Source organism: Penicillium chrysogenum, assembly GCF_028827035.1.
Source record: "Penicillium chrysogenum strain IBT 35668 chromosome Unknown utg000001l_segment0_segment0, whole genome shotgun sequence".
NCBI classification, from domain to species: Eukaryota; Fungi; Ascomycota; class Eurotiomycetes; order Eurotiales; family Aspergillaceae; genus Penicillium; species Penicillium chrysogenum.
This window is the reverse complement of record NW_026622749.1, coordinates 3,600,643-3,625,529: the sequence shown is the minus strand read 5'-3', so window position 1 is coordinate 3,625,529 and position 24,887 is coordinate 3,600,643. Positions and strand designations below refer to the sequence as shown.

At 51.7% G+C, this 24,887-nt stretch overlaps 11 protein-coding genes across 11 annotated transcripts; 4 read left to right on the top strand and 7 right to left on the bottom strand.

Moving 5' to 3' along the window:
- Window positions 1-116: 116 nt before the first annotated feature.
- On the bottom strand, window positions 117-3,457 carry N7489_001446 (uncharacterized protein; the record flags this gene model as incomplete). Its single annotated transcript, XM_056707201.1, has 5 exons — window positions 117-1,146; window positions 1,601-1,794; window positions 1,890-3,089; window positions 3,146-3,226; window positions 3,278-3,457. 5 exons carry the CDS (start codon window positions 3,455-3,457, stop codon window positions 117-119), a joined length of 2,685 nt encoding a protein of 894 aa, XP_056571503.1.
- A 445-nt stretch (window positions 3,458-3,902) lies between these two features.
- On the top strand, window positions 3,903-5,984 carry N7489_001445 (Leucine Rich Repeat domain protein; the record flags this gene model as incomplete). Its single annotated transcript, XM_056707200.1, has 6 exons — window positions 3,903-4,049; window positions 4,106-4,237; window positions 4,298-4,408; window positions 4,524-4,651; window positions 4,704-5,235; window positions 5,286-5,984. 6 exons carry the CDS (start codon window positions 3,903-3,905, stop codon window positions 5,982-5,984), a joined length of 1,749 nt encoding a protein of 582 aa, XP_056571502.1.
- Window positions 5,985-6,601: 617 nt separating this feature from the next.
- Window positions 6,602-8,385, bottom strand: N7489_001444 (indoleamine 2,3-dioxygenase family protein; the record flags this gene model as incomplete). Its single annotated transcript, XM_056707199.1, has 5 exons — window positions 6,602-6,814; window positions 6,873-7,175; window positions 7,242-7,402; window positions 7,467-7,783; window positions 7,892-8,385. The coding sequence occupies 5 exons, from the start codon at window positions 8,383-8,385 to the stop codon at window positions 6,602-6,604; spliced, it is 1,488 nt and encodes a 495-aa protein (XP_056571501.1).
- A 1,464-nt stretch (window positions 8,386-9,849) lies between these two features.
- Window positions 9,850-10,907, bottom strand: N7489_001443 (uncharacterized protein; the record flags this gene model as incomplete). Its single annotated transcript, XM_056707198.1, has 2 exons — window positions 9,850-10,560; window positions 10,776-10,907. 2 exons carry the CDS (start codon window positions 10,905-10,907, stop codon window positions 9,850-9,852), a joined length of 843 nt encoding a protein of 280 aa, XP_056571500.1.
- A 281-nt stretch (window positions 10,908-11,188) lies between these two features.
- On the bottom strand, window positions 11,189-13,006 carry N7489_001442 (sugar porter family MFS transporter; the record flags this gene model as incomplete). The annotated part of the gene is made up of 4 exons (XM_056707197.1): window positions 11,189-11,566; window positions 11,619-11,972; window positions 12,029-12,739; window positions 12,788-13,006. 4 exons carry the CDS (start codon window positions 13,004-13,006, stop codon window positions 11,189-11,191), a joined length of 1,662 nt encoding a protein of 553 aa, XP_056571499.1.
- Window positions 13,007-13,388: 382 nt separating this feature from the next.
- N7489_001441 (sialidase family protein) lies at window positions 13,389-14,567 on the top strand (the record flags this gene model as incomplete). The annotated part of the gene is made up of 1 exon (XM_056707196.1): window positions 13,389-14,567. One exon carries the CDS (start codon window positions 13,389-13,391, stop codon window positions 14,565-14,567), a length of 1,179 nt encoding a protein of 392 aa, XP_056571498.1.
- An 87-nt stretch (window positions 14,568-14,654) lies between these two features.
- Window positions 14,655-15,710, bottom strand: N7489_001440 (dihydrodipicolinate synthase family protein; the record flags this gene model as incomplete). The annotated part of the gene is made up of 2 exons (XM_056707195.1): window positions 14,655-15,182; window positions 15,252-15,710. The coding sequence occupies 2 exons, from the start codon at window positions 15,708-15,710 to the stop codon at window positions 14,655-14,657; spliced, it is 987 nt and encodes a 328-aa protein (XP_056571497.1).
- Window positions 15,711-16,038: 328 nt separating this feature from the next.
- On the top strand, window positions 16,039-18,106 carry N7489_001439 (uncharacterized protein; the record flags this gene model as incomplete). Its single annotated transcript, XM_056707194.1, has 3 exons — window positions 16,039-16,191; window positions 16,242-16,348; window positions 16,396-18,106. The coding sequence occupies 3 exons, from the start codon at window positions 16,039-16,041 to the stop codon at window positions 18,104-18,106; spliced, it is 1,971 nt and encodes a 656-aa protein (XP_056571496.1).
- A 139-nt stretch (window positions 18,107-18,245) lies between these two features.
- Window positions 18,246-19,127, bottom strand: N7489_001438 (uncharacterized protein; the record flags this gene model as incomplete). The annotated part of the gene is made up of 1 exon (XM_056707193.1): window positions 18,246-19,127. One exon carries the CDS (start codon window positions 19,125-19,127, stop codon window positions 18,246-18,248), a length of 882 nt encoding a protein of 293 aa, XP_056571495.1.
- A 703-nt stretch (window positions 19,128-19,830) lies between these two features.
- Window positions 19,831-21,448, bottom strand: N7489_001437 (uncharacterized protein; the record flags this gene model as incomplete). The annotated part of the gene is made up of 4 exons (XM_056707192.1): window positions 19,831-19,988; window positions 20,043-20,251; window positions 20,299-21,256; window positions 21,307-21,448. 4 exons carry the CDS (start codon window positions 21,446-21,448, stop codon window positions 19,831-19,833), a joined length of 1,467 nt encoding a protein of 488 aa, XP_056571494.1.
- A 300-nt stretch (window positions 21,449-21,748) lies between these two features.
- On the top strand, window positions 21,749-24,257 carry N7489_001436 (aldo/keto reductase; the record flags this gene model as incomplete). Its single annotated transcript, XM_056707191.1, is given in 4 exon segments — window positions 21,749-22,514; window positions 22,559-22,968; window positions 23,039-23,829; window positions 23,846-24,257. 4 exon segments carry the CDS (start codon window positions 21,749-21,751, stop codon window positions 24,255-24,257), a joined length of 2,379 nt encoding a protein of 792 aa, XP_056571493.1.
- Between the last annotated feature and the right edge of the window lie 630 nt (window positions 24,258-24,887).

Here is a 24,887-nt window from a genome sequence, read left to right as displayed (position 1 = left end):
GCCTAATTCTTAAATTTTTTTATCAAGTGGATACCCGGAGGTAAACGTTCAAAGTGGATATAGATCATACGGAGCATGTTGTAAAAGGGGGAATATCTTTTTTTATATGCCCAATCCTACAACTTCGCCTGCTCGTTCACATTTCGCAGTACATACCGATATCTCGCCTTCCCCTCATGCATATCAACTAGCGCCTGGTTAACATCCACCATATCCCTCTTCTGAATCCAAGGCAAGACCCTCTTCTCCGCAGCCAGAGCCAACATAGCCCGAATATCACCCGGGGAACCAATATTTGACCCAGTGACTTTAACACCCTTCTGAATAAGACTCCAAGCCATAAGCGGCGGCAACGCATCCTCCGGCGCCCCAACCTGCACAAAAGTCCCATCCCGCTTAAGCAGTCTCAAATACTGCGCGAAGGGCATATCATGTGCCGAAACCGTACACAAGATAACATCAAGCGAGCGCGAGTATTTCTTCGCCCACCCCTTCTCCTCACCCGTAGCAATAAACCCATCCGCCCCAAGCCCACCAACGGCATCCGCCTTCTTCCCAGACGAGCGCGAAATAGCAACAACACGATCCGCCCCAAGCGCCCTAGCAAACAAAATACCCAAATGTCCCAACCCCCCAACCCCAACAATCCCCACCGTCTTCCCAGGCCCAACCCCATACTTCCTCATCGGCGCAAAAACAGTAACACCCGCACACAGCAACGGCGCCGCCTCAGCCGAGGGCAGTGAATCCGGAATCCGGAATACGAAATGCGCAGGACCACGCCACTTCTCAGCAAATCCGCCATACGACTTTGACTTGTCGCTGTACCGTCCGTTATACGTGCCTGTCATGCGGGTGCAGTAGCTTTCCTCGCCGTCGGTGCAGGCTTCGCAGTCTGCGCGTAGACAGGCGTCACTCTGTGCGCCGACGCCGACGCGATCTCCGAGGCGGATTCCGTTAGGGTTGGACTGGGATGAGACGGCGCTGCCGAGGCGTGTTACTGTCCCGATTATCTCATGACCAACTACGCATGGGTAGTCGGCTGGACCCCAGCCTGAGCGTAGGGTGTGGATGTCGGTGCCGCAGATGCCACAGTGGGAGATGGAGATTTCCACGTCGGTGGGCGTGAACGGTTTTGGGGTGTAGCTTGTGTATCTTAGGGGGTTTTGGCGTCATGGGCGACCCAGCCTTTGAAGGTGTCCTGTCCTGTGGGAGAGGACATAGTTTGGTGATAGTGCTTGCGCTGTGGAGATATCCCGAGGTAGGTGTTGTGCTGAGGCATAGAATTTGGAATTGGGTAATTGGAAACGTTTCCGTACGTTCCTGCGGTATGTGAAATTAGAGACCTCAGAATAACGCTTTAAGGTATATTTAAGGTAAATGCGCGTGCGCGAAAGCAACTGAGCTTGCAAGCTCGGCATATGATGCGGAGAAGCCGAAGGCAAAGTTACCGAGGTCCGTTTTTTGACTCCGAAATAGTAATACATTATTAGATTCATGTCAATCGTACGCGATTTTGCAAAAGTGACTCCATATTTACATGCATTCGCTGAAAGTATGTACAGTACAGACTAGCGGGGGGTATCAATTGATCTTTCACCGGGCCACACCCATCAGATCGTCGAGTTCATCAGCGGTGAGAGTACTCCGACGCCGGCTTGCTGGCCTAGAAGCCTTCTCGGGTCGGCTTCTCTTTCGTGATTCGCGCTCCTTTTGCTCACTTTGAGCGGCGCGGGCCTCATCTTCGACGGCAGCCAGTTTTTGGTGTACGCTTAGGGACTCGTTGGGTTTGGGCTGCATGGCGAATTAGTCCTCGGGATCTCATTGGGAATCTCCTGGGAATCTCTGGTGAAATTTCCTGGGAAAATTGGAAAATACTCGTTGCATACCTGATGGGATTCCTTTGTTTCGGTCTTTCGCCTGGGCGGCCTGCGGGTCACAGTCTCGGTTTTGTAGGCCTTAATCTTGAGGGTATCGTCGTCGGTAGCGTCCACACATGGTGAGCCTTGTAAGCCTGGCGTGAATGAGACCTTCCGGGGACGCTTTGTCATGGTGTTTTCACTGCGTTCCCTCAGGACGCGATCGGGTCGCTCGGGTACTTTGCGAATCTTGGACCTCATCTTCGGAGGATTGAGCATCTCGGGGTCTGGTGATTTCTCCTCTCGTTTGCTCATGTCTTCCTCCTCATCTTGGTCCTCCAGGATTGTCGGGATGGGATTGGACTCAGGCACGCTTTGCATGCTTGTGTCTTCGGTCGAGTTAATGCTGAGATCGAGATTCATTCCGCGCTTCAATTCATCCGCTTGAATAGAATCTCCTCCAACTGCAAGACGGCGCTGCCACCCACTCATCATGGTAACTGCCTGCTTCCACCGGGATTCCATCTTCACCCAGCCTTCACGCAGCCTTTTGATCTCCTCGTCTCTCACCTCAACCTCCTCTAGAGGCACGAATGAAGGATTGGTAAGTAGTGTTCGTAGATGCTCTAGCACTGCTTCCATTTGAACGGATAGTTCTTCACACGAGGTTGGAAGTGAAGTAACCGGCCCTGAAGGCTTATGAGGTCCTACGCTCATAGCCATGCTCGGTTGCTCATTCTCGCCAGTCCCATTGTCAGCCTGCGTCAAGCCTTGTAGATCCTTCAAAGTTTGGACAGTATTCCGCGCAAGCTCAATCAGGGTATCATTCTCATCACTGAGATGCTGACATAACTCGGTCAAGAATTCGGTGGTTTCCTGCTTCAAGCTATATCCAGGGTCATTTACTCTTTCTCCACCGCTAGCCAGAAGACGTGATCGGTCTGAGGCAGGGTTGATGTTAATAGTAGTCACACTCAGACCCTCGCGCTTGCCTCGTTGTCTCTCAGCCAAATGCGATTTGAGCTTCTGCATTTCCAGATCCCGCTTGCGAATGTCGTTGGCGCATTGTGCTCGGACTTGTTGGACGGTGCTCTTCATGCGTTGGACTTGTTCTTTGAAATTTCGGGCGTTTGCTTCGGCGCTGGAAATGTTGGACTTGAGCGTGCGCTCCTGCGCCTCTGCCAGAGCCAGCGAGCGGGTCAACTCGGACGTCTTTGTCTTCAGTTTTCCCTGCACGAGGTATCAAGATTAGCGCGCTGTGCGGCGTAAGCAAGGTGATGACATACAATCTCCGTGGTCTGCTCCGCCTCGCTGGCTTGTAGCGAGCGAATAGTGGTAGATAAGCTCTCGCGGTGTTCGGACTCGCGCTAAAATTTGTCAGTCGCTGGCCGAGTCATATCACAGTGCAGGAGACGCACATCTCGTCTCAACACTAAGTCGTTGACCAAGTTGATCACACGAGCCATGGTGCCGTCTATCCCTCCATCTTCATTTTCCGGGGCAGCAAAATCGATAGCGCGACCACCTTTCAGCAAGCCTCTTGCCAGCAAAATATTGTTGACATAGGTCGAAGCTGCCTGCAGGTTATGCGACTCCATGGCAGCGATCGCTTCTATTGTCGATGCAGATGACCCCGAATGCCGAATGGGGAAGAAAGTAAACACGGCAAGTACGGGGGACCTTTTGTGCCAAGTGAGCAGTTCTGTGGGCGGTGAGAGAGGTGTGATTCTGCCCACTTTATTTGCGGAATTGCGTCGCGGTGCGTCAAGCTGTCCTATTGAATTTAATATTTCGTCGAATCTTCCTATTGAGAGATATTCACATTAACATACCCCATTTGTCAAAAGCAAAAAGTGCCAAACCTGCTACCTAGAAGCAATTGAATGATTCCTGAAGGTAGCATAGTTCGTTGGCATTTACAGAATGCGTGGGTATAAGCTATCACCCAATCCCCTTATCCGATTTGTCCCTTGCGTGGCGTTAAACTCTCGTTCCTGCCCCACTACTTGATTCTCACCAACCGCCTTTGCATCTGTCTTCAACATGGCTTCAAGATCAGGTACGCGTATAGTACACGGAGTAACATCCAGGAAGAAAGTTGACATAGAGAAAGCCGCTGCTCTTCAGCAAGCAGGCCAAAATGCCTACAAATTTGGCGATCTCCAAGGCGCTATTGAGTCCTTCACCCAGGTACGCCCTACTTTGCTTGTTCCGTCGCGACTTATACTAATCATCTGTGCGTCTAGGCATTGGCGGTGAATAATGAGGACACTGGCATTCTAGATAACCGCGCCGCCACATATTGCAAGTTGAAACAGTACAGCCCGGCCCGTGCTGATGCCAGAGCTATGGTCAAGCTTGCACCCAATGACGACCGTGTATGTATCCACCTAAATGTTTCTTCCCAGTTGTGCATTTACGGCTGACATTGGAAATAGGGATACCTGCGCTTAGCCAAGGTCCTGTGTCTAGATGGGAACTTTGACAAGGCCCGAGACATCTACGAATATGCTCTCCAGAAAATTCCAGCCGATCACCCAGGCCGCAATGTATGTCCTTCTTTCTTTGCTTCTTTTTTCCTTCTGTTCACTCAAGCCGCAAAATCGGACCTCGTCTCTCCCTACTATCTCTTACTCTTCCTTTTCTCATACTAACCATATCCAGGTCCTCACGCAGTTACTCAAGAAACTGCAGGATAAGCTGGCAGGAGGCAACAGGCGCGACCCATTTACGGTTTTGCCACTAGAGGTCGCAGAACTCACGCTTCGGCGCTTCTCCTTCAAGCAGATCGTGTAAGAGTCCAATCCTCACGTCTGAAATTAACTAGCTCATGACATCACATAGGGCAATCCTACGTGTCTGTAAAGGATGGAACCGATTCCTAGGCGGACTTTCTAGCCTCTGGATGCATGTTGACCTCACCGGAGCTAGATCTCGTGTACCTTGGACATCTGTCCGAAACTACATCCATCGATCCCGAGCACAACTGACCCGTGCCACTATTTCAAATCTTGTGCCCTCTACTACGCCTAAGGTGCTTGACATGTTAAGCAGATGCCCTCATCTTGAGCATTTGGAGTTGATGGTTCCCCATGACCAGCCCAAAGAGTTCTACCTGAAAATCAAAGATTTTCGACATCTGAAGAGTATCGTTTGTGGATCAGACATCAGCCTTTCACATGCTTGTGTTGGAAGTATTTTATCTACCCTCTCGAAACTCGAGAAAGCTTCTTTTCTCCGTGTTTGGGATAATCCTACCAGAGGACCCCGACCATGGCCTCAGCATCTCCCAAATATGAAGAGTCTTACTATTGCGTCTTCACAAGAAAATCCTCAGGGCTTGAGCTTCCCTGATGTACTTCCGGGGCTGGGATCGGTAAGCTTTCTCTGGATTTGATATCTAGGCCTTCTGCTAACACAACTCAGTCCGCGTATCCCAACTTAGAGGAGTTGGGGCTGGTCTGGGATCCCGCGCGTGCACAATCATACCGGTTTGATCCGGTGCAAGAGGAGCAACATCTTCCGCCGCTCCGCATACTAGATCTTCGGGGCGCGGCTGTCCAACACAATTTCTATTCAATCCTTCCAGCCAGCCTTGAGTCTCTTCGTTTGTTTTCCGGGTCCGTCGAGGCCCCTCATCTTGGCGGAAATATGTTGACACCGGGAGAGAATGAACTTCCAAACTTGAAGACACTTGTATTCAACGACACACCATGGGTCAACCACTCCACGCTGTCCCTATTCCTACTCCATTCCAAGGCTCCCCTCCGAACCCTTCACGTGAACTTTTGCCACAACATCAACAACGAAGACTTCATTAGTATCCTTAACGATTCCGACGGAGCGAATCCGGAATTGAAAGAATTAACTGATGTGGGAGTCGCCTGTATGGCTGGTATGGACGACTGGGGCGTCGGAAATCTTTCGGCAGTATTGCCAAATCTGAAAGTCCTTGACTTGTCGCAGACGAGAATTACCGGTTGTACCATTCGCATGTTTGCGGATGCCCGGACCGAAGAATCAGTGGTTGAGAAGCTCGACTGTTTAATCATTAAAGGATGTGACGGTGTGTCTCGTGATGCCATCGACTATGGACGACAAATGGGCCTCAAGATTGTCACTTAGGGGCTTGGCAGCAGCAGCGCCTTGAGCATAACTTTTTTTTTTCGGCGTTTTTGTATGAGAAATAGCTCAGGCATCACCCTTGTACAATACAATGACGAGATATAAGCAGAGATACCAGGGCTTGCATGGGAACGGTTTATGATATGGACATGAGATTGATCTCGAGCCTTCCTTATTCATCCTCATTATTTTGGTCATGTAATAACCTTCTGGGTTAAAACTCCCTCCCGGGAAAGAGAACGTGGAGGAGAACCATCTAGTACAGACCCCTGCCCGCGCATCAGCTGATGCGAAACAGGTCAAATCTTCCGGGCATTGCTATCTAAGGATCACAGTCCTGCAACTGGAACTTCGTACCCGGAAAACGGGAATCTAGCCTAAGCCTGTGAGACATCGGTTTGAATCCGCAGTCAAGATACCTTCGGACAGTTACACACACACGAGAACAGAGGATAACACGGTCTTACATTAAAAACATCAGTCACAGCAATGACACTGCGGTGCACGTCCAAAAACACATCAATTCAAATATGACGAGTGCTACGAATGCAAGCCAAAGACTAACACAGCATCAAAATCATTTTAGACAAAAGAACCAAGCGCAGTAAACCAACTATCTAAACCCCCCGTTCCTGACACCACCGCTCAACCTCCTTAGCCAACTTCTCCTTTTGATCGCGGACAAGCTCCATCATAGGCTCAACCTGTTTCCTGTGCGAGGCAATAAGATCCTCGTTGCCGACAACAGCCACACCATCCTTTGGCGCAAGGTTATCATCATAGACCTTGATCATGAGCTCCATAACAGCGGAGAGCTGATTCGGAAGCCACTACAACCAAACAATTAGCACATTGACACGCACAGCAGAGAAATGGGACTTCACTCACAGTAACAATGGGACTACCACCAGTAGCAGTAGGGTGCGGCGTACGACGAATGATATACTCACGCGCGAACAGCCAGTGTCGCCAGCGGAAACTGCGGATGTGGTTCAGCGTGCGCAGGAAGAGAACTGCGGTCTCGGAGTCTTGGATGGAGTATTTCTGGACGCCAAGTTCTTCGGACTTTTCGCGGATGTAGGTGAGGAATTCACGGTGGGGAAGGGGGCGATAGGCGCGGAATTCGTGGAGAATCTTGGTGAGGGGTGTTTCCGGCATGGGGATCTCGCAGAGGTGGTCGAGGAGGGGGATCTGGGTTTGGTTAGTTGTGGTTGTTCTTTTTACCTTTTGTAAGGTTGGTTGAATTGGATTACTTACGATGCTGTCGTTGGCACCGCTCTCACCGCGGAAGTTGAGAGGCTTGTTGTCTTCGCAGCCTTCGTAAATCACACCGTTCGGGAACATGGATTGGTTGGTGATTCCAAAGATGAAGACGCGGAAGGAGAGGTACTCCGATGGCTTGGAGTTGCCCCACATATCTATTTCGATGTCAGGTTGGGAGATCTAGGGGATCGGATTATTCGGGTGATTAGGGTTACATACCTTCCATGGATGCTTCAATTTTCTCCATCGTCTTCAGGATCTCTCGGTATCCGTCATTGATCTCCTGTCGGGAGGCATGCTGCTCAAGGGAATCAACGACCTTCAAGACACCTGCAACGAGCGAGCCAGTCTCCTTGACCATGTCGACGTGAGTCAGGATGAAGCCTGCCTCGGAGCTCTTGGGGTCGAGACCTTTCTCGAAGGAGCGGATCAGACGGAGGTTCGAGTACTCGCTCAGACCCTTGGCAGGGTCTGCGACGGTGTAGTTGAACAGAGCATAAGAAGCAGCATAAGACATGAAAGGTGGCAGGTTCAGGCTAGGGATGGCTGTTAGTTACATTGTTGTTACATGATGAAGATGTGTATCAATATGAACCACAAGATGGACAAGAAAGAAAGGAAGTAGAAGAAGACAGGAGACTTACATCTCAGCACAGCGGTACATGGGACGAGCAACAGACTGGGGCAAGACATCACGGCCAAGTCCATAGCCACCTTCTGGGTCCTTGTTCCAGTGCTCCCAGCAAGGCTCGAGCAGGTAAGACGAGGCCAGGAAGGTATAGTCACGGAAGACCGCAGCAATGGTGAAACGATCAGGAGAGCCGTCGGGAAGAACCAGCTTTTCAACCTCGTCAGTCAGGTCGGTAAGCTCAGCCTTGACAGCAGGGCCAAGTTCATAGGTAGCCAACAGACCGGGCTTCCCATCCAGCCTAACGACAGGGAGACGGTTGACCAGAGACAGCAGGGCACTGAAAGCCTCTGGCAGCTCAACAGGGGCAGTCTCATAGGGCAGGAAGCCTGTCTTGGTGGTGATGGTGAAAGGGTCTAGGGAGTGGGAGATAGATGAAGGGTCATCATGGATATGAGGGAACCGCTTCAGGGTAGTAGGGGAAGGGTAGGGCACTTGGGTTCGAGTCATGATGAGATGAGATGAACCAGGATAATGATAAGAGTATAAGCCTATATGATATAGGGGTGTGTGGACACGGGACGTGTTGGGGTAGTATAAGGCAGAGTGTATATGTATAAGCCAAAGGCCAAAGGAGAAGGTCAAAGACCAAGTCAAGAGCCTAAGGAGCAGGGAAGATGGGTGAAAAAAGATGAGGAAGAAGCCAGAAGACTTTTTGAGATGAATAGAGAATTGGAATTGTGAGGTTTTGGGCGGGTGAGGAGCAGATTCTTATAATACTTTGAGGCCGGTAACAATTCCGGCCTCAAGTCCACATTACGAAAGAGAATAGAAGATAGCGTGGACCCGGTGACATCAGGTGCTACATGATTGAAATTGGCTCTATCTATGTCAAACGGCATTTGAGGCACTTTATATGAGTATTTTCAGCCAGAATAGGATATTTTGACCTTCATCTCGACATCCTCATGAACTATACAATTGCCCAGTTAGAGAGTGCAGAGGACAGTCACGGGATGGCACTAGTCCCAATACGGCAGCGGGTTTAATAGGCGGTTTGACCGCTTTCCCTGGGATTTGATGGAAGATTGTGGTGGCGGATGCCAAACAAGGTGTTTATAAATGCTTATAATCAAGAAATTGGCCATTCATTGATGGTTTATTACGGATAAATGGCCCATGTCGTCTACTCAAGTCATGATGTATGCTCTATAGTTCATGCGCTGCCAAGCGCAGATCCCCATATGCCGCCTTCTGATTGGATGATAAGCCCAGATTTTAACTTCCCTAGCGTTCGGAGGCCGGAATGCTACCGGCCTCCGAGAGTAGCCGGCCTCGTTATATCTGTCAGGCGGATTTGATATAGGACAGACTAAATCGGCATGGCTTTCGTGATACTTTATGTGTGATGCCCGAGATAAAGCGAATATTAAAAACCTATGAACAGTTTCCTCTCTCTGAAACTTCCATTGTCTTGATATTCGGGAACTTGGAAGTCGCACTTAGAACAAACCTAGATATATATTGCAAGGGAACAAAAGAACCAATTGTACATTTGTACGTATACCGGATTTTGCAGGGCAGTCCAAGTACCAAAACGGAACCCCTCTCAAGCGGTATTCTCTAGGCCTGAAGTAAGTTACCTTTATATCCGCATGAAGAGGCATGCTCTAATAAATGTTGAGAAGACTTGCCTGGTGCGAGCTCTACTTGGTATTTGCGGCATTTTTCCCATTCTTCGACTTGAGCTGTACGAAACCGGTATCACTGATGTTGACTTGGCTCATGATTTCTTTCTGCCGTTTCCAAGACTCGATTCGAGGGGAATAAGAGTGCATGTACGGTTGAGAGATTATGGATTAGGACAGTATTAAGGTTGTAGGAACTGCACAGCCAATCATTGCCATCCGGCGTTCTACATCACGCAACACGAACTAATAAAGAGATCCAGTTGATACATTACATGGAAAGCAACTAATCCAACTCAACGTCCTCATCATCGTGGAAAATAACAGTCCCCCAGTTAGGCCGATTGAACCTTTTCCCCTTGGGCAATGCCAGTCTATCCATAGCGTGCAGTTCCGCTGCATCCATCACAAAGTTCTTGAGATTATTCGCAATACGCACCGGATTTGTACTCTTTGGAATAACACTCCACCCCTTCTGAATCCCCCAACTCAGCATAACATTGCCCGTCTCGACACCCCTCTTGTTCGCAATCGCCACAATATCCGGATGCTGATGCAGGGTACTCCCGGAGCCACCAAGCGGGCCAAACGCCGTCTGATGGATCCCCTTTTCGGCACAGAACGCATTCAATTTATTCTGCGGCAGCAGTGGTTGAATCTCCGTTTGATTGACGGCGGGCACAACTTTTGCAGTCTCAAGCAGTTTTGTTAGATTCACGGTGGAGAAATTGGCGACTCCGATCGCCTTGACTTTTCCTGTAGCTAGCAACTTCTCCATCTCGCGCCAGGTGTCGCAGAAATCCCACCCCGCTGCGTGCACCGTACGATCTTCCCTGCCGTAGTTCTCGTCGTTTGGAGACGGGTCTAGCGCGACTGGCCAGTGCATGAGGTAGAGGTCGACGTAGTCGAGGTTTAGGTCCCGGAGGGACTTGTCCAGTGCGCTTTCAACGCGGCGGTGGTCGGAGGACCAGCTGCAAGCCCAGTTAGTGGTGGCTTGCTACGTGAGTATTTGGGAGAAAGTACAGCTTCGTAGTTACAAAGTACTTGGACCGAGGGACTCTGGTATTCTTGAACACCTGGCCGATTTCTGCCTCGTTTCCATCTAGGTTGGTTAGCACGATACCTCATGAACAGTGAAGAAACGTACATAGAGGAGCACAATCCTAGACCGCGTCAGTTCTGCTAAGCAACCGAATGGGAGTTGGAACATACAAAATGGCGATATCCGGCCTCAATTGCCGCCTGGACAGCAGCAGCAGCCTCGCCAGGGCCAGCCTTCCACGTTCCAAATCCCACGGCTGGGATGTTAGCTCCAGTGTTTAGGGTGAATGTTTCTGTAGCCATTGTGTGTGTTGCTTGATTGTACTACACCATGTTGGACCCCTCATCATATAAGTGTATTCTTCTGAACCCCGCGGTCCCACCGTGTCGTATGAACGGGGAGAAGACCGATACCCCCTATGCACGGAGAATGTCCGTCTTTTCCTACGTCTGTACATAGGGCAGTCATACGTCTTTCAGAAACAGGTCCAGGCAGAAAGTGAATAATTTAAGTCGAATTCCGTTGATAAAACTACCATCTGAGCTAATTCCTCCATAATTTTGCCTCATATACATAATATGACTTACGAAACCGTTTCAATATGAGCCGCACCCTGCTTCCTCTTCGCCTCCTCCTCATCACCATCCCGCTCCCAATCAGCATCCACAGCATCCTGCTTTCCCTTTTGAATACCCTGCCTGACCGTTTCCTTCTTGGTCGGGTACGCATGCTTCCACATCGTCCACAGCGGCCGCTGGAACAGGTCATCCATACTCTCGATCGACCGGCCTTTCAACTCAGGAAGACAGAAGAAGATGAACACGACGCCGAGGTAGGTCAGCAGCGCATAGAGCAGAAAGGCACCGTAGCCCATATTGGTTAGCATGTTCGGCGTTGCGCGTGTAATGCCGTAGTCGATTATCCAGTTTACGAAGAAGCAAAAGCCCATGCAGACGGAACGCTGCGAATAATTAGTACAATCGATTTATACCGTGCGTGCATGGGGAACTTACAATACGAGTTGGGAAAATCTCCGCTGCAGTTATGTAGCAGGCCACACTGTGTCCGAAGGACCACCCAAACGCATATAGGTAGATCCAGACTATGCCTACGATACCTCCAGCAGGGGTACCGCCCATGTCGGTGTTGTCAACTCCAGCGAACCTGAGATATAGGGCCAGATAGAGCATGGCAGTGCCTTGGATGGTTGCGCCGATGAGAAGTGGAAGACGACGACCAACACGGTCGACAAGATATGTAATGTAGAATATTGTCGCCGCGACTTTGACAGCGCCGTACACACCAGTTGTCAACAGCGACGAGCTATCTTGCACCCCAATAAGCTCGAAGATTTGAGGGGCGTAGTACTGAAACGATCGGTTAGTCAGAATTCACAGTGCAGGTTGACGGGGACAGGACATACATTCAACGAGTCCGTTCCAGTGAGCTTGTGAAAAATAAACAGAAGAACAGCGAGAATGAATCGTTGCAGGTTACTCCTGTTCCCAAAGATATCCTTTACCACGACCCAGTAATTGTGGCCCTGGAAGTTCTCCTGCTCAAACTGTACCTGAGCCTGGATTTCGCGATATTCAATTTGAATGTAGGGGTGGTCCGGGGGCAGCTGGCGAAGTCGACACAGATTCTTCAGCCCCTGCTCCGCCTTACCATGGTTAATGAGGTATCGAGGAGTCTCCGGTACAAATGGAATCATCAGACACATCAGCCCTCCAGGGATTAGCTGAATACTCATCGCAGTCTGCCACTGGGCATGGTCATCCTCAATCCCCGGCCTAGACCAGAGCGAGACGCCATAGTTAACCCAGAACGCAAGCATCAAAGATGTGACGATCATGAGGTTGTACGTAGCCGTCATAGACCCACGAACTGACTTGGGGGAGTTCTCAGCCAGGAACTGGGGGCTCAGCATGGAGCTCGCTCCTACTCCCAGACCACCGATGAACCTCCCTGCGAGTAAAACGTCGTAGTCAGGGACCATCTGCATCGCAGCACCCACCAGGAAGACGAGTCCCCATAGAAAGACAGACCATTTGCGACCTAGCCAGTCGGACGTTGGTGCAGCGAGAAGAGACCCAGCAGCGCCTCCTGCAGCAACCATGGCTGCGATGGTTCCCTAGAGTGGATTAATAAGATATGAGAAAAGGTCCGGCGTGCTGCTCACCTTCCGATCATCGTACTCCGCCTGCGGAATATCAAGCAAGCCAAACGCCTTCTTAAACGACGGCAGGGTCAGGATGCCGCCAATATTCCCAGTGTCAAACCCGTAGAAACAGCCCGCCCAGGCCAGGGTAACCAGTAGATACAACAGTCTCAGGTTAAAGATCTCCCTCGGATCAGACTTGGCGTCCTTGCTCGCCCAGATGCTTGTTCCGCCTGCCATTGTCGAAATCAAAGAGAAAAGAACGTCCGCAGTCTGTGGTCTCAACGAGGGCGGTGGCGTGGCAGACTTAAGAGAGCAAGGGGCATTCCGGTCGCATAAGGGTTGGAGACCTACTTAAAGGGCACCGATCAGAATGGATGCATGGCCAGGGCTTGTCCCCGCGTGGTCCCACTTCCCCATGGGGTTGATGGTCCACCATTACGAGCCAGCGTGCTGGTATCGGACTGTCGTCCGACGTTTCTGATGTGCTCGGACCAGAACCGACGTCGGATTGCACCCCGCATTGATGAGCTTGACACCGTACACCGTGCCTTAAGAGACAAGCATCAGCTGGATAAGCTACACGCTGAGAGACACGATACACAAGGTTCACTCAGAACCAATGACAGGTATGCAGGAAATACTACCCAGTCTCCTCGACGGAACGCTGCGCCCGGGATCCAGGCCCGCCGTCCGTCGAGAAGCGTACCTGCGCCCCGCAACAGTACAATGCCACGCATCCAACCTGCTACGCCTGCCAAATGGTGATCTGTTATGCACCTGGTTCGGAGGAAACATGGAAGGGAAACCTGATATCAGCATCTACCTCTCCAGGCTCCCATCGGGGGGACAGACTTGGGGAGAAGCCGTAAAGGTCACGCATGACGATAGACGCAGCGAGCAGAACCCAGTTCTATTCCGTCATCCGTCCGGCGAGCTCTGGCTGCTTTACACTTCGCAACAGGGCGGTAACCAAGATTCTGCTGTCGTGAAACGCGTTATCTCCTCCGATAATGGCGCCACCTGGAGCGGTCCCACCATCTTGTTCGATGACCCGGGCACCTTCATCAGACAGCCCGTTATTATTCTTGAGAACGAGGTGTTCGTGGTTCCGACATTCAAGTGCCGCGGGGAGCCCGGTGCGAAATGGATCGGAAACGACGATATCTCTGCGATCCGCACGTCCGCTGACCAGGGGAGGACATGGTCCGAGGCTGCAGTTCCCGAGAGCACAGGCTGCGTGCACATGGAGATCCAGCGCCTGAAAAATGGGAGTTATCTCGCGCTGTACCGCAGTCGGTGGGCGGATTATATCCACCTATCTACTTCATCGGATGGATTGAACTGGAGTGCACCGCAGCCTACGTCCCTGCCGAATCCCAATGCTGGTATATGCTTTGATGTCTTGTCCTCCGGCCGGGTGGTGGCTGTGTATAATCACTCCTCTCGAAAGAATGCCGAAGCACGTAGAGAGGGGTTATATGACGAGATCACAGAGGAGGGCCAAGACACTCGTCCAAACCAGAAAGACCGAACCGATGGGAAAGAGGCCTTCTGGGGAGCTCCGAGGGCGCCGCTCTGTGTGGCATGGAGTGACGATGATGGAGAATCGTGGCAGCATCGAACCCTGGAGGAGGGAGATGGGTTTTGTCTGACGAACAACAGCGAGCAGAAGCGAAATCGCGAGCTGTCTTATCCCAGTATGGTGGTTGGGGAGGATGGCACGATCCATATTGCCTTTACCTTCTGGCGTCAGACGATCAAGTATGTTCAGATTGGAGAGGACTTCTTTACAGCATAGAATAGAAATATAGAACATGGAATGGAATTGCATTTAGAACATGACCTGGCCTATAATTGATTGTCTAACAGGAATACTTCGATATGTCTATTTCCCCACTCGATCCGGTATTGACTGCTCAATGTCAACCAGATGCTGCATCACCTTCACCACCCACTCTTGCTTCTCCTTCCCAGACGGCTTATACGGCTTCCTGGGCCAGAATGCCTTCTCATCTGTAACCCCAGCACCAGGGCCAGCAAAATACCCAGCAGCGAATTTCGTCGGCGCAATACCCTCCTTGCACGCCTTTTCTGCCTGAGCCACAAGCCCCTGCAGCTTTGTCGCCTCCTGCACCTTACCTTCTTTCCATAGGGTATACAGCCTTGCCACAGACTTAGGGAAGACATTGCCGATACCAGTAACGCACCCGGAACCACCACCAATAAGACACGGGAGCAGCCAGTCCGACGACCCGGCATAGACACTGAATTGTTCATGGCTATACTCGTTTGTCAACCGGGTAACCTTCCCTGCGTTTCCACAGGTGAGCTTCGTGCCGACGATATTGGGGTGCTGCGCCAGTTCCGACATGACGTCCGAGTTTAGATCGACGCCGTTGCACATGGCAGGGAACTACACCCGTAACTGTTAGCATACGCATATTCCCGCAGTAGGATGGAAAAGGTAGGGGAGGATGCGCACGCTGTAAATAACAATCGGAATCGGACTATTATCAGCCACCTCACGATAAAAGTCGACAATTACATCCTTCGTCACAGCCTTCACCCAGTACGACGGCGGGAGGAGAAGTCCAAAGTCCCCACCAGCCTCGTGTGCATCCTGCGCAAGCCGAATAGATTCGTTTGTAGATTGTCCGCTGATTCCCGCCACGACGGGGAAATCGGGCAATCCGAGATCTGTCGCGGCGCGGCGCGCAACGCGCACCAGTTCTTGACGCTCAGTTGCGGAGAGAAGCACAGCTTCAGCGGTTGTTCCGGCCATGACGAGCCCATCGACGCCCCCGCGGATCAGGTATGCGAAGTATTTGTACGACGCCTCATAGTCGATCTCCTGGCGCGGTGTGGGCTTGTACAGAGAGAGGACGGGGCAGTAGATGCCAGCGGGGAGAGGTTTTGATTTCTGTGCAATACTCGACGTCATTTTCAGTTGACAACACTTTCAAGAACACGATTGAATATCATTATTCAAGTTATCTTGGCTTATGCTGCCTTATAATGCGATCTCACACCCCGCGGTTTGGCCCCATCGGAGAACGGCCGAGCAGCGGAGACCAGCCCGTGATGATGCTTTATATGCGCTGTGATTGGCCTGGAGTGAGGAGAAGATGGAGAAAGGCCTCAAAGCGATGCCTCCAACTTTATGCGCCAGTCATGCACGCTGGCTTAAGGTCTGTCCAAGTGGGGATGTCGTGGTCGCTGGCAATGAATCCTCCCGCCTGCACAATCACACATGAATACCACGAGCAATAATGCCAAAGCGGAAAAGAGAGTTGGCGGTCGAGAACGGCCATAATGAATCGTCCTCCGATCAGGGACAGAAAGGAGGCCAGAGTCTAGTGGAGGAGGTTCTTCCTGGCATTACGCGCAAGATTACTGCGTGTGCCGCCTGTCGCAAGAACAAGGTGAGTGTTCGCTAGAAACGAGAATGGTTCAATTTCCCTAAGAGAATTAGATCCGCTGCGATATGCCAGACGATGGCCCTCCCTGCGTCCGATGTCGTCGCCGGGGGCTCTCGTGCGTTCTCAACCGCAGTCTTCAGTCCCTGATCGAGGATACCAAGTAAGGCAGACGCAACATGCAAATAATGTCCAGACTGACAATTGCAGAAATGTGAAGCTCCTTCAAACAGACGTCACCCACCTGCACGGTACCCTCGACATGCTCTGCCAACACATCGGAGTCGAAGGCCCAAAAGCTCTCCGTTCAGTGGGACACGCCCGAGAGGGCTCATACCTTCCAGCAGACAACGACCAGAACCAGACACAACAGGAAGAAGAAGGCTGCGAAGTGTCGCCTCCCGATTCACCGTCCGCTGTGCAAGCCCCGATCGACACGTTCCTGGACATCGCCAAAATCCGCAGTCCGCACTCCAGTGACTCGCCCGCCAGTGCACGTGCCAGTCGGTCGGGGACGAGGTCAGATCTCATCAGCAAGGGCATTATCAGCGCCACAATTGCCGAGCGACTGGTTCATCACTACTTTGCGAGACTCGACCACTACCTTTACGGGATTGGAGGAGAATATCAGGGGCTGGAGCAGCTGCGGGCGAACGCGCCGATTCTTTTCGCCGCCATCTGCACCGTCTCTGCCCTGCACGACCCACAGGAGCGCGTCGTGTATGAAGCCTGCAATCGCGAATTCCGGTCGCTAGTCGCCAAATCGACCTTTGAGAAGCGAGATGTCGACCATATCCGTGCACTGTGCATCAGCTCCTTCTGGCTGGCAGACGCCTCGCGTATCTTCTGCAGTGATGCGATCCGACGCGCGGCGGACATTCGACTCCATCGCAGCTTCGATGCTCTGTTCGAGGATCGCACAGGGTCAGGAAGTGGGCCGATGCCCTCTGTGACGTCCCCATCAATGCAGAATATGTCCGCTGCCACTGATCGCGTGCGCCTGTGGTACCTCCTGTTCGTCTGCGACCAGCATCTGTCTATCCTGCACAACCGAGACTCGCTGCTGCGGAGCGACAAAGGAATCGCAGTTGGCTGGGAGCTATACCTACATCGTGCTGAGACGACCGAGTCGGACGTGCGCATCCTGTCACAGGTATCGCTACTGTTGATCATGGGCCAAGTGCGCGATGTGCTGGGATCCGACAACCAAACCCCCCTACCCCCAGCTCTAGCCGGCCAGATCCTCAACTACTCGCGACAGCTCGACAAGTGGTACACCAAGTTCTCTGCTCTGTTTGTGACAAACGCCTTTATCGGCGATTTCCCTAAGCGTGGCCTCCAACTGCACTACCAATTTGGCAAACTATATCTCGGCCACCAGGTGTTCAAAGGCCTTCGTGGGCGCCCCATTCCTCCTCATTTCCTGTCCGCCGCAACAATGGCGCATGACACTGCAGTCTCTATCTTCGAGATGATACTCAGTGAACCAGAGCTGCAGGAGGGACTGGTCGGCATGCCGCATTACTTCCACGTAATGATTGCCTTTGCCGGCCATCTACTACTACAAATCTGCCAAAATTACTACGAACAGCTTGCGATCAAGATACAGGACGACTTTCAGCTTATCAACAGTGCATTGAACCTATTTAGAAACACCCAGTGTATCCCCCAGCACCCCATCTGGCGAATGACACCGGGTCTGAACAGAAAACTGCACGACTGCGCTGCCAGCATCGGAGTCCCAGTTCCCTCCGCAGTCCCAGTTGGAGGATTAAGTGCACAGCATGCTATCCCCGACCAGGAGGCTCTATACTACCCCCCAGTCCCTACAGCAGAAGCTTCGCAGCCCATAGACGAGCTCCTATTTACCGATTTTGGCGAATTCAACTTCCCAGACCTCACATCAAACTTCATGACATAACTGGAGACACTCTCCAGGGCTATCTTGTCTATGACTTATTGCCCCCATAATCCTCTATATACGCACGAATCGTCTCGGTTAATTCCCCGTCAGGATAAAAGCCCATATCCAGCGCCTTCTTCACATCAAACACCGCCGGTCACGATCCCACAATCGCCTGTACAGCCGGATCGGCCTTCTCAACCACGCGCTGCAACGCCTCCTCCCCTCCAACCTTCTCCAACCCATCGAGGATCTCCTGCACAGTAACCGTAACACCAGGCAGATTGACAACCCGCGAGTACGTCTCGCCTTCGAACCGGACATCCCCCGCACGGACAATGTTCCGAATAATCGTCCTAGTCGCACAAACCCACAACTTCAGGTCCCTGTTCACAGGAAGAACACTCTCCTCGCCATTAAGCGGCTCGCGCACAATCCCCGAACAGAAACTTGACGCCGCACCGGACGGTTTCCCCGGCCGTACAATGATAGTCGGCAACCGCACGATAACCGCATCGATAATGCCACGACGGGAGAAGTCGTTAAACAACACCTCGCAGATATGCTTCTGCGCCCCGTATGAAGACTGCGGGATGGTGATTGTCGATTCTGTCACGGGTGCTTTGTGGATCTCTGGCCCGCCGAAGACAGCCAGGCTGGAGGGGTATATGATGCGAACTGGCTTGTGGGACCCGGTTGTAGATTCGTGTTTCTCGCGGAGGATATCGAGGATATTCCTCATCGAGTCAACATTGACTGCGAGTCCGAGCGGAAGATTCGCCTCGCTTGCGCCGGACATTATCCCGTGCAGGAGGTACATGTGGCTGAAATCTGTAGAGAGGAGGGACTTGCATGTTTTGCGGGAGGTGAGGTCGGCTTTTAGAGATGTTATCTGCGTATTGGATTGTGCCGTGTTCGTGGGTTTCGGTGGTTCAACCACGTCTGTTAGGACTAGATTGTTCACGCCTGGGGTGCTGGCGAGGGCTTTCGCCAGGGCTTGACCCAGGAACCCGCCTGCACCTGTTATGAGGATGCTCATGGTGTTGAACTAGGTTCTTTGGATTGGTGCGCTGTGAGTTATTAGTATTCCGTAGGAAATTGAAATATATATTTGCACTCACCTTCGGATGATCACCATGCGCTGTGTATATTCAGAAAAATGCATGTTAGACGAGCGGGACAGAATCAGCATGATGCTAGATGGACCACATCATAGTCGGAGTGAGTCCGTTCACGGACACTGATGCGTGAGAGGACATCTCGCCTGTGTGTACGGAGAGAAGACCGCATCTTTGTGCTCTGCGTTGGCTGCATTCGTGGAGTGGTGAGTCGGTGCTCTTCCGAGTCCGCCAGGAGGCGATATCGCGAGATATAGCTACGGCAATGGTGTCATGTAATAGGTAGAAAATTTTTAATCGGGTAATTGTGTTTGGCATTATCTGTTCGAAATATCCATCTCATTGAGTAAGGTGACAAGTAAATTTATGTTGTATATATCCTCCAATTGGCTGTCATATATCATAACTATGTGAGTTGACCATCTATAGCTCTTTTCTGCCATTGCGTAGGTAGAATACATTATGACTTGGTAGAGCGGTACTATAACTTTATATTCGATATTCTTTTCATGATAACTTCGCGTAGGTGCTCTATATGAGTGTCTGTCATTCTTGCAAGGCCGGACCTTAGCTGCTTGTATCTATGTATCCAACTCTAGACTACGCCCTATATAAACAACAATCCTAAAGCTTCACCTGAGGAGTCCATGTAATCCATGGATGTGCCTCAGTACCTCTAATTAACGGATCAACATAGGCAGTGTTGACCATACCAGGATGCGCCTGGTCGATGTGCGTGACGCCGCTTAGCTTCATTGCTGAGACAAGCTCGTCTTTGAGGACTGCAGGGCGTTAGTTATGGCATAATTCTATGAGAACAGGGTAGACAAACGTACTTTGTGTAAGGTGCTCAACTCCTTCCTGTCCATATGTTAGAGAGTAGAGGTACGGCCGTCCGATCCCAACAGCTGTAGCTCCTAAAGCGAGTGCCTTCAAAATGTCTGTTCCTCGTCGGATTCCCCCGTCGATGTAGATCTCCATGCGACCGAATACCTCAGGACACGTTCTGTGTAGTTCCAGCAGTGTGATGATGGCAGGTTGGACTCTGTAGATCGGTTAACTTGGGCACCATCAAGGATTCTTTATACATACGTATCCAGAGACCTCCCCCCATGGTTACTCAGCATTACTGCATCAACACCATACTCCATCGCCATTCTCACATCAGCCCCTGTTTGGACCCCCTTCAGCACAATGGGCAAGCCCGACACCTTCTTGATCCATGCAAGATCCTCCCAGTTCAACGTCGAATCAATATACTTGGCCATAACCCTTCCAAGCCCACCGCCCTTCTTATCATTCCTTGCAACCGCACCACTAACAGCGGAAACCAGATTTCCAGCCGCAATACGCTCGTCGGCCTCACGCTTCCCCGGAATCGGCGCATCGACAGTGACAAACACCGCCTTGATCCCGAGACCCGCAGCTTCACGCAGCAATTCCTCTGTCTTCCACCTGTTCGAGTTGACATACAGCTGCAAGAAAAAGCCCTGCCCCGGTTTCCCCGCAGCCACAATCTCCGCAAGCGGGAAAGAAGCATTATTCGAAATGATATGGATGATATCCTCCTCCCCACACCCCCTCGCAACAGCCAACTCACCATCCGGATGCGCAAGCTTCGCCATAGCCGTGGGGCTAACGAAGAATGGCGCAGACGACGGACAACCCAATATCGTGCGGGGCATCTTAACCTCTTTCACGTTGCGCAACACGCGCGGCCGCAGCATGATCTGGCGGTACGAGTTTAGGTTCGCATGATGCGAAACAAGATCCGTCGCGGCGGACGAATAGAACGCGAATGTTTTCTCCGTGTACTTCTTCCGCGCGACCTCCTCAAAGTCATGCACGGCGATCAGCTGTTCGAGCTGCGGGATCTCGTCTGCATCTGGTGGGCTGCTGGTTTCCGCGGGCGTGTCGACGGAGGGTAACTCGGGGCTTGGCTCGATCCTCCCCTTGAATTGCTCCGTCGTGAGGGTTTTGTGGATCATGGAGGGCGAGTGTACCTCGTCGTAGGCTTTTGAGGCGTCGTTCCCTGCGTATTTGAGGATAACTGGGTGCATTAGGAATGAGAATATGCGGCGGAGATGTGTGAGTACGTACTGGCCGGTCCGCCTGGATGCTCATTCAGAAATGCAGTGACATCGTAGATGCGCGAATGGACGACAATCCAGCAGTCATCTGCAGTAGTGTGTTTCTCCAGTTCCGACGATGAGATTAAGGGTCCGTTTGTTGCGTCCTCCATTGTATCTGGACAAAGCCCTGAACAAAGCCCGACTACTGGAAGCAACAAGACTCCGGGTCAACAACAACTACGCTATAAATACACGACTCAAAGCTGTCAAAATAAAATAGCCGATAGAAAAAGAAGAATAATCCTGACCTCCGACAGCCGATCAGCTCGATCAGCAGTCTGGGGAAGCAGCGGAGACTTCGCCGACGCGCGCATCGGGGAAATTCCGACAGGCGCTGATATCTTACGCCGATACGCCCACTCACCCAAACTAGCAGGAGACAGAGAACAAGACAAGGTAGTCAATGGAAAATGGCAGAACAGATTCTACGATTGGACGAGGTCCAGCAGCGCCTTCCCCCTCCAGTCCCTAGCACGGATCTAGAAACCCAAGTTGCGAACAGCGACGACCTGCCTGTCCTCGTCGTGCTGGACGACGACCCCACAGGCACACAGACATGCCACGGCATTAACGTGCTAACAGTCTGGGACGAGGAGATCCTCACGCGTGAATTCCAGCAATGCAACGGGGGTTTCTTCATCCTGACTAACTCGCGCGCCCTACCTACTCCCGAAGCGCGCGGGTTAATCAGGGAAATTTGCACGGCCGTGAAGCACGCGGCGGCTAAATTGCAACGAGCCTTCGAGATCGTCCTCAGAGGCGACTCGACACTGCGTGGTCACTTCCCTGATGAGCCCGAGGCTGCAGAGGACGTGATCGGTGCGGTAGACGGCTGGATCCTGGCCCCGTTCTTTCGACAGGGCGGTCGCTTGACTATCGATGATGTCCACTACGTTGCTGATCCGGAAGAAATTTTGATTCCAGCTGCCCAGACGCCGTTCGCGAAGGATGCGACGTTTGGCTACGCGAATTCGAATCTGAGGAAGTATGTTGTAGAGAAATCTGGCGGGTCTATTGCAGAGGACCGCGTGCATTCCATTTCGCTGGAGGATATCCGCACAGGCGGGCCTGAGGCTGTTTCGAAGAAGTTGCTTAGCCTTAGAAAGAGGAGCGTTATTGTAGTGAATGCCGTAGTTGATACGGATATGGAGGTCTTCGTTCTGGGGCTGCTAGCTGGTGAGTGCATCCCTTCATTCAGAGAGTGATACTAACCCGGACAGCGAAATCACAAGGGAGGACATATCTATATCGAACGGGTGCTGCATTTGTATCAACAAGACTGGGCATCGCGCAAATTCCTCCTTTAATACCCAAATCACTCGGTCTCAGCACCCACGCATCCCAACCAGGCGGGCTCATCCTAGCAGGCTCTTACGTGCCCAAGACGACCGAGCAACTGCAATCTCTAATTGACGGCCGAGGACCGAGCCTCGAGGTTATCGTCCTTAAAGTGGAAGGTCTGCTGAAAAGCCCTGAAGACGCAGACCGAGCAGCTCTCGACACAGCAGACAAAGCAGGACAATTGATCCTCAGCGGACGAGACGTACTCGTAATGACGAGCCGCGATCTCATCACTGGCAAGGATGGTGTCTCTAGTTTGAAGATAGGCAGCACTGTTGCAGCTGTCCTGGTGTTGTTCCTGCGCCTCCTTGTCCCGCGGCCGCGCTACATCATAGCCAAAGGCGGGATCACATCTTCAGACGCAGCGTGCAAAAGGGCTGCGCATGCGAAGAGCACATATCCTGGGTCAGGCTGCGTCGGGTGTTCCCCTGTGGCGATGCGACGAGCCGACGTCCAAGTTCTCAGGTATTCCATACGTCGTGTTCCCGGGGAATGTTGGAGAAGTCAACACACTACGAGACCTCGTCACATCGTGGGCCAAAGAAGCAAAGCCGCGGATGGAATACCAGCGACTAGGCACGAGCTCTCTCAAGGTATCGAGAGTCATCCTTGGCTGCATGGCATTCGGCAATCCCTCCTGGGAGGGAAGTCCGTGGGTGCTCCCAGAAGAAGAGGCACTGCCCCTACTCAAAAAGGCATACGACTGCGGAATCAACACATGGGATACGGCAGATACATATTCGAACGGGCTTTCCGAGGTAATAGTCGGCAAAGCACTACGGGAATACTCCATCCCACGAGAGAAGGTTGTCATCTTAACAAAACTTTACTACCCAGTCATGGAAATAACCTCAAACGCACGACCAAACCCTGCCGTCAATGACGGAACCCTGGTTAATCAAATGGGCCTAAGCAGAAAGCACATCTTCGAAGCGGTCGACGCCTCGCTGAAACGACTAGGAACAACGTACATCGATGTCCTGCAATTACACCGGGTAGACGAGACCGTGCGCTCTAATCCCGCGGAAGTCATGAAAGCCCTGCACGACCTCGTCCAGGCAGGGAAAGTGCATTACCTCGGCGCGTCCAGCATGCATTGCTGGCAGCTTGCTAGGTTACATTACACGGCAAAGATGAACGGGTGGACAGGGTTTACGAGTATGCAGAACCTATATAACCTGTTATACCGGGAGGGAGGAGCGAGATGTAAATCCGTTCTGTGATGTTGAGGGGATTGGATTGATTCCTTGGAGTCCCCTGGCTCGTGGATTACTTGCACGGCCGTCTAATGTCCAGACGGAGCGGTCGAAGAGGGACGCGAAGACGGCGAAGTGGTTCGCTGGGGATCAGAATGAGAAAATCATTGGGAGGGTCCAGCAGATTGCGGAAAGTAAGGGTTGCTCTATGAGCGCTGTGGCTATGGCGTGGCTGCTGCATAAGGGCTCTTGTCCAATTGTCGGACTGAACAGTTTGGAGAGAATTGAAGCTGCAACGGAGGCATTTGGTATACATCTTGCAAAGGAGGAGGTACAACTACTGGAGGAACCTTATCAAGCTTTGGCAGTGCAGGCTATTTGAGCTGTTAGCATTTATAGGTGATGGATAGAATTCACATTACATATTCGTGTGGTAAGACTTGCAATGTCAGCATTAATAGCGATTTGGGCAAAATAGTCATAGCCAACTATACTGCCACAATAAAGTGGCTAAAGGGCTATATAAAGAGGGGACCGTTCCAAGGTTAGTACCCTCACTTAGGAACAAATATGGAAACTGACCATTCCTCTCATAAGCAGCAATCGCCCCATCAAATGCCCTCTCAATGCCATCCACAATCTCCGGTGCAACTCTCACCTCGAAATCAGCCAGCTTGGGCACAATTGATCCGAGAAAGCGGTCGTATCCCTCTTCAACTGCAGCAAGCTCGCAAGAACAACCACCCAGCCCCAAAGGTCTCATTCTTGTCACTAATCCACTTCAATGACAACTCGATCTCAGGCTTCAGGCTTATGAGTGCAAGTCCGACCTGCAATGAGCCACCGCTAAAGGTCTCGCGGACTCCCCAACACACCAGGTAGCCGCGACCTCAGGGTACCCATTTGCCTCTGCGCAAGGGAAGAATTTGGGCAATATTATGTTGGAAAACGGAGGGCTGGCTGGGTTACTCCATTGAAAATACGCTGCGTATTAGCCGATTTGGTATGTACG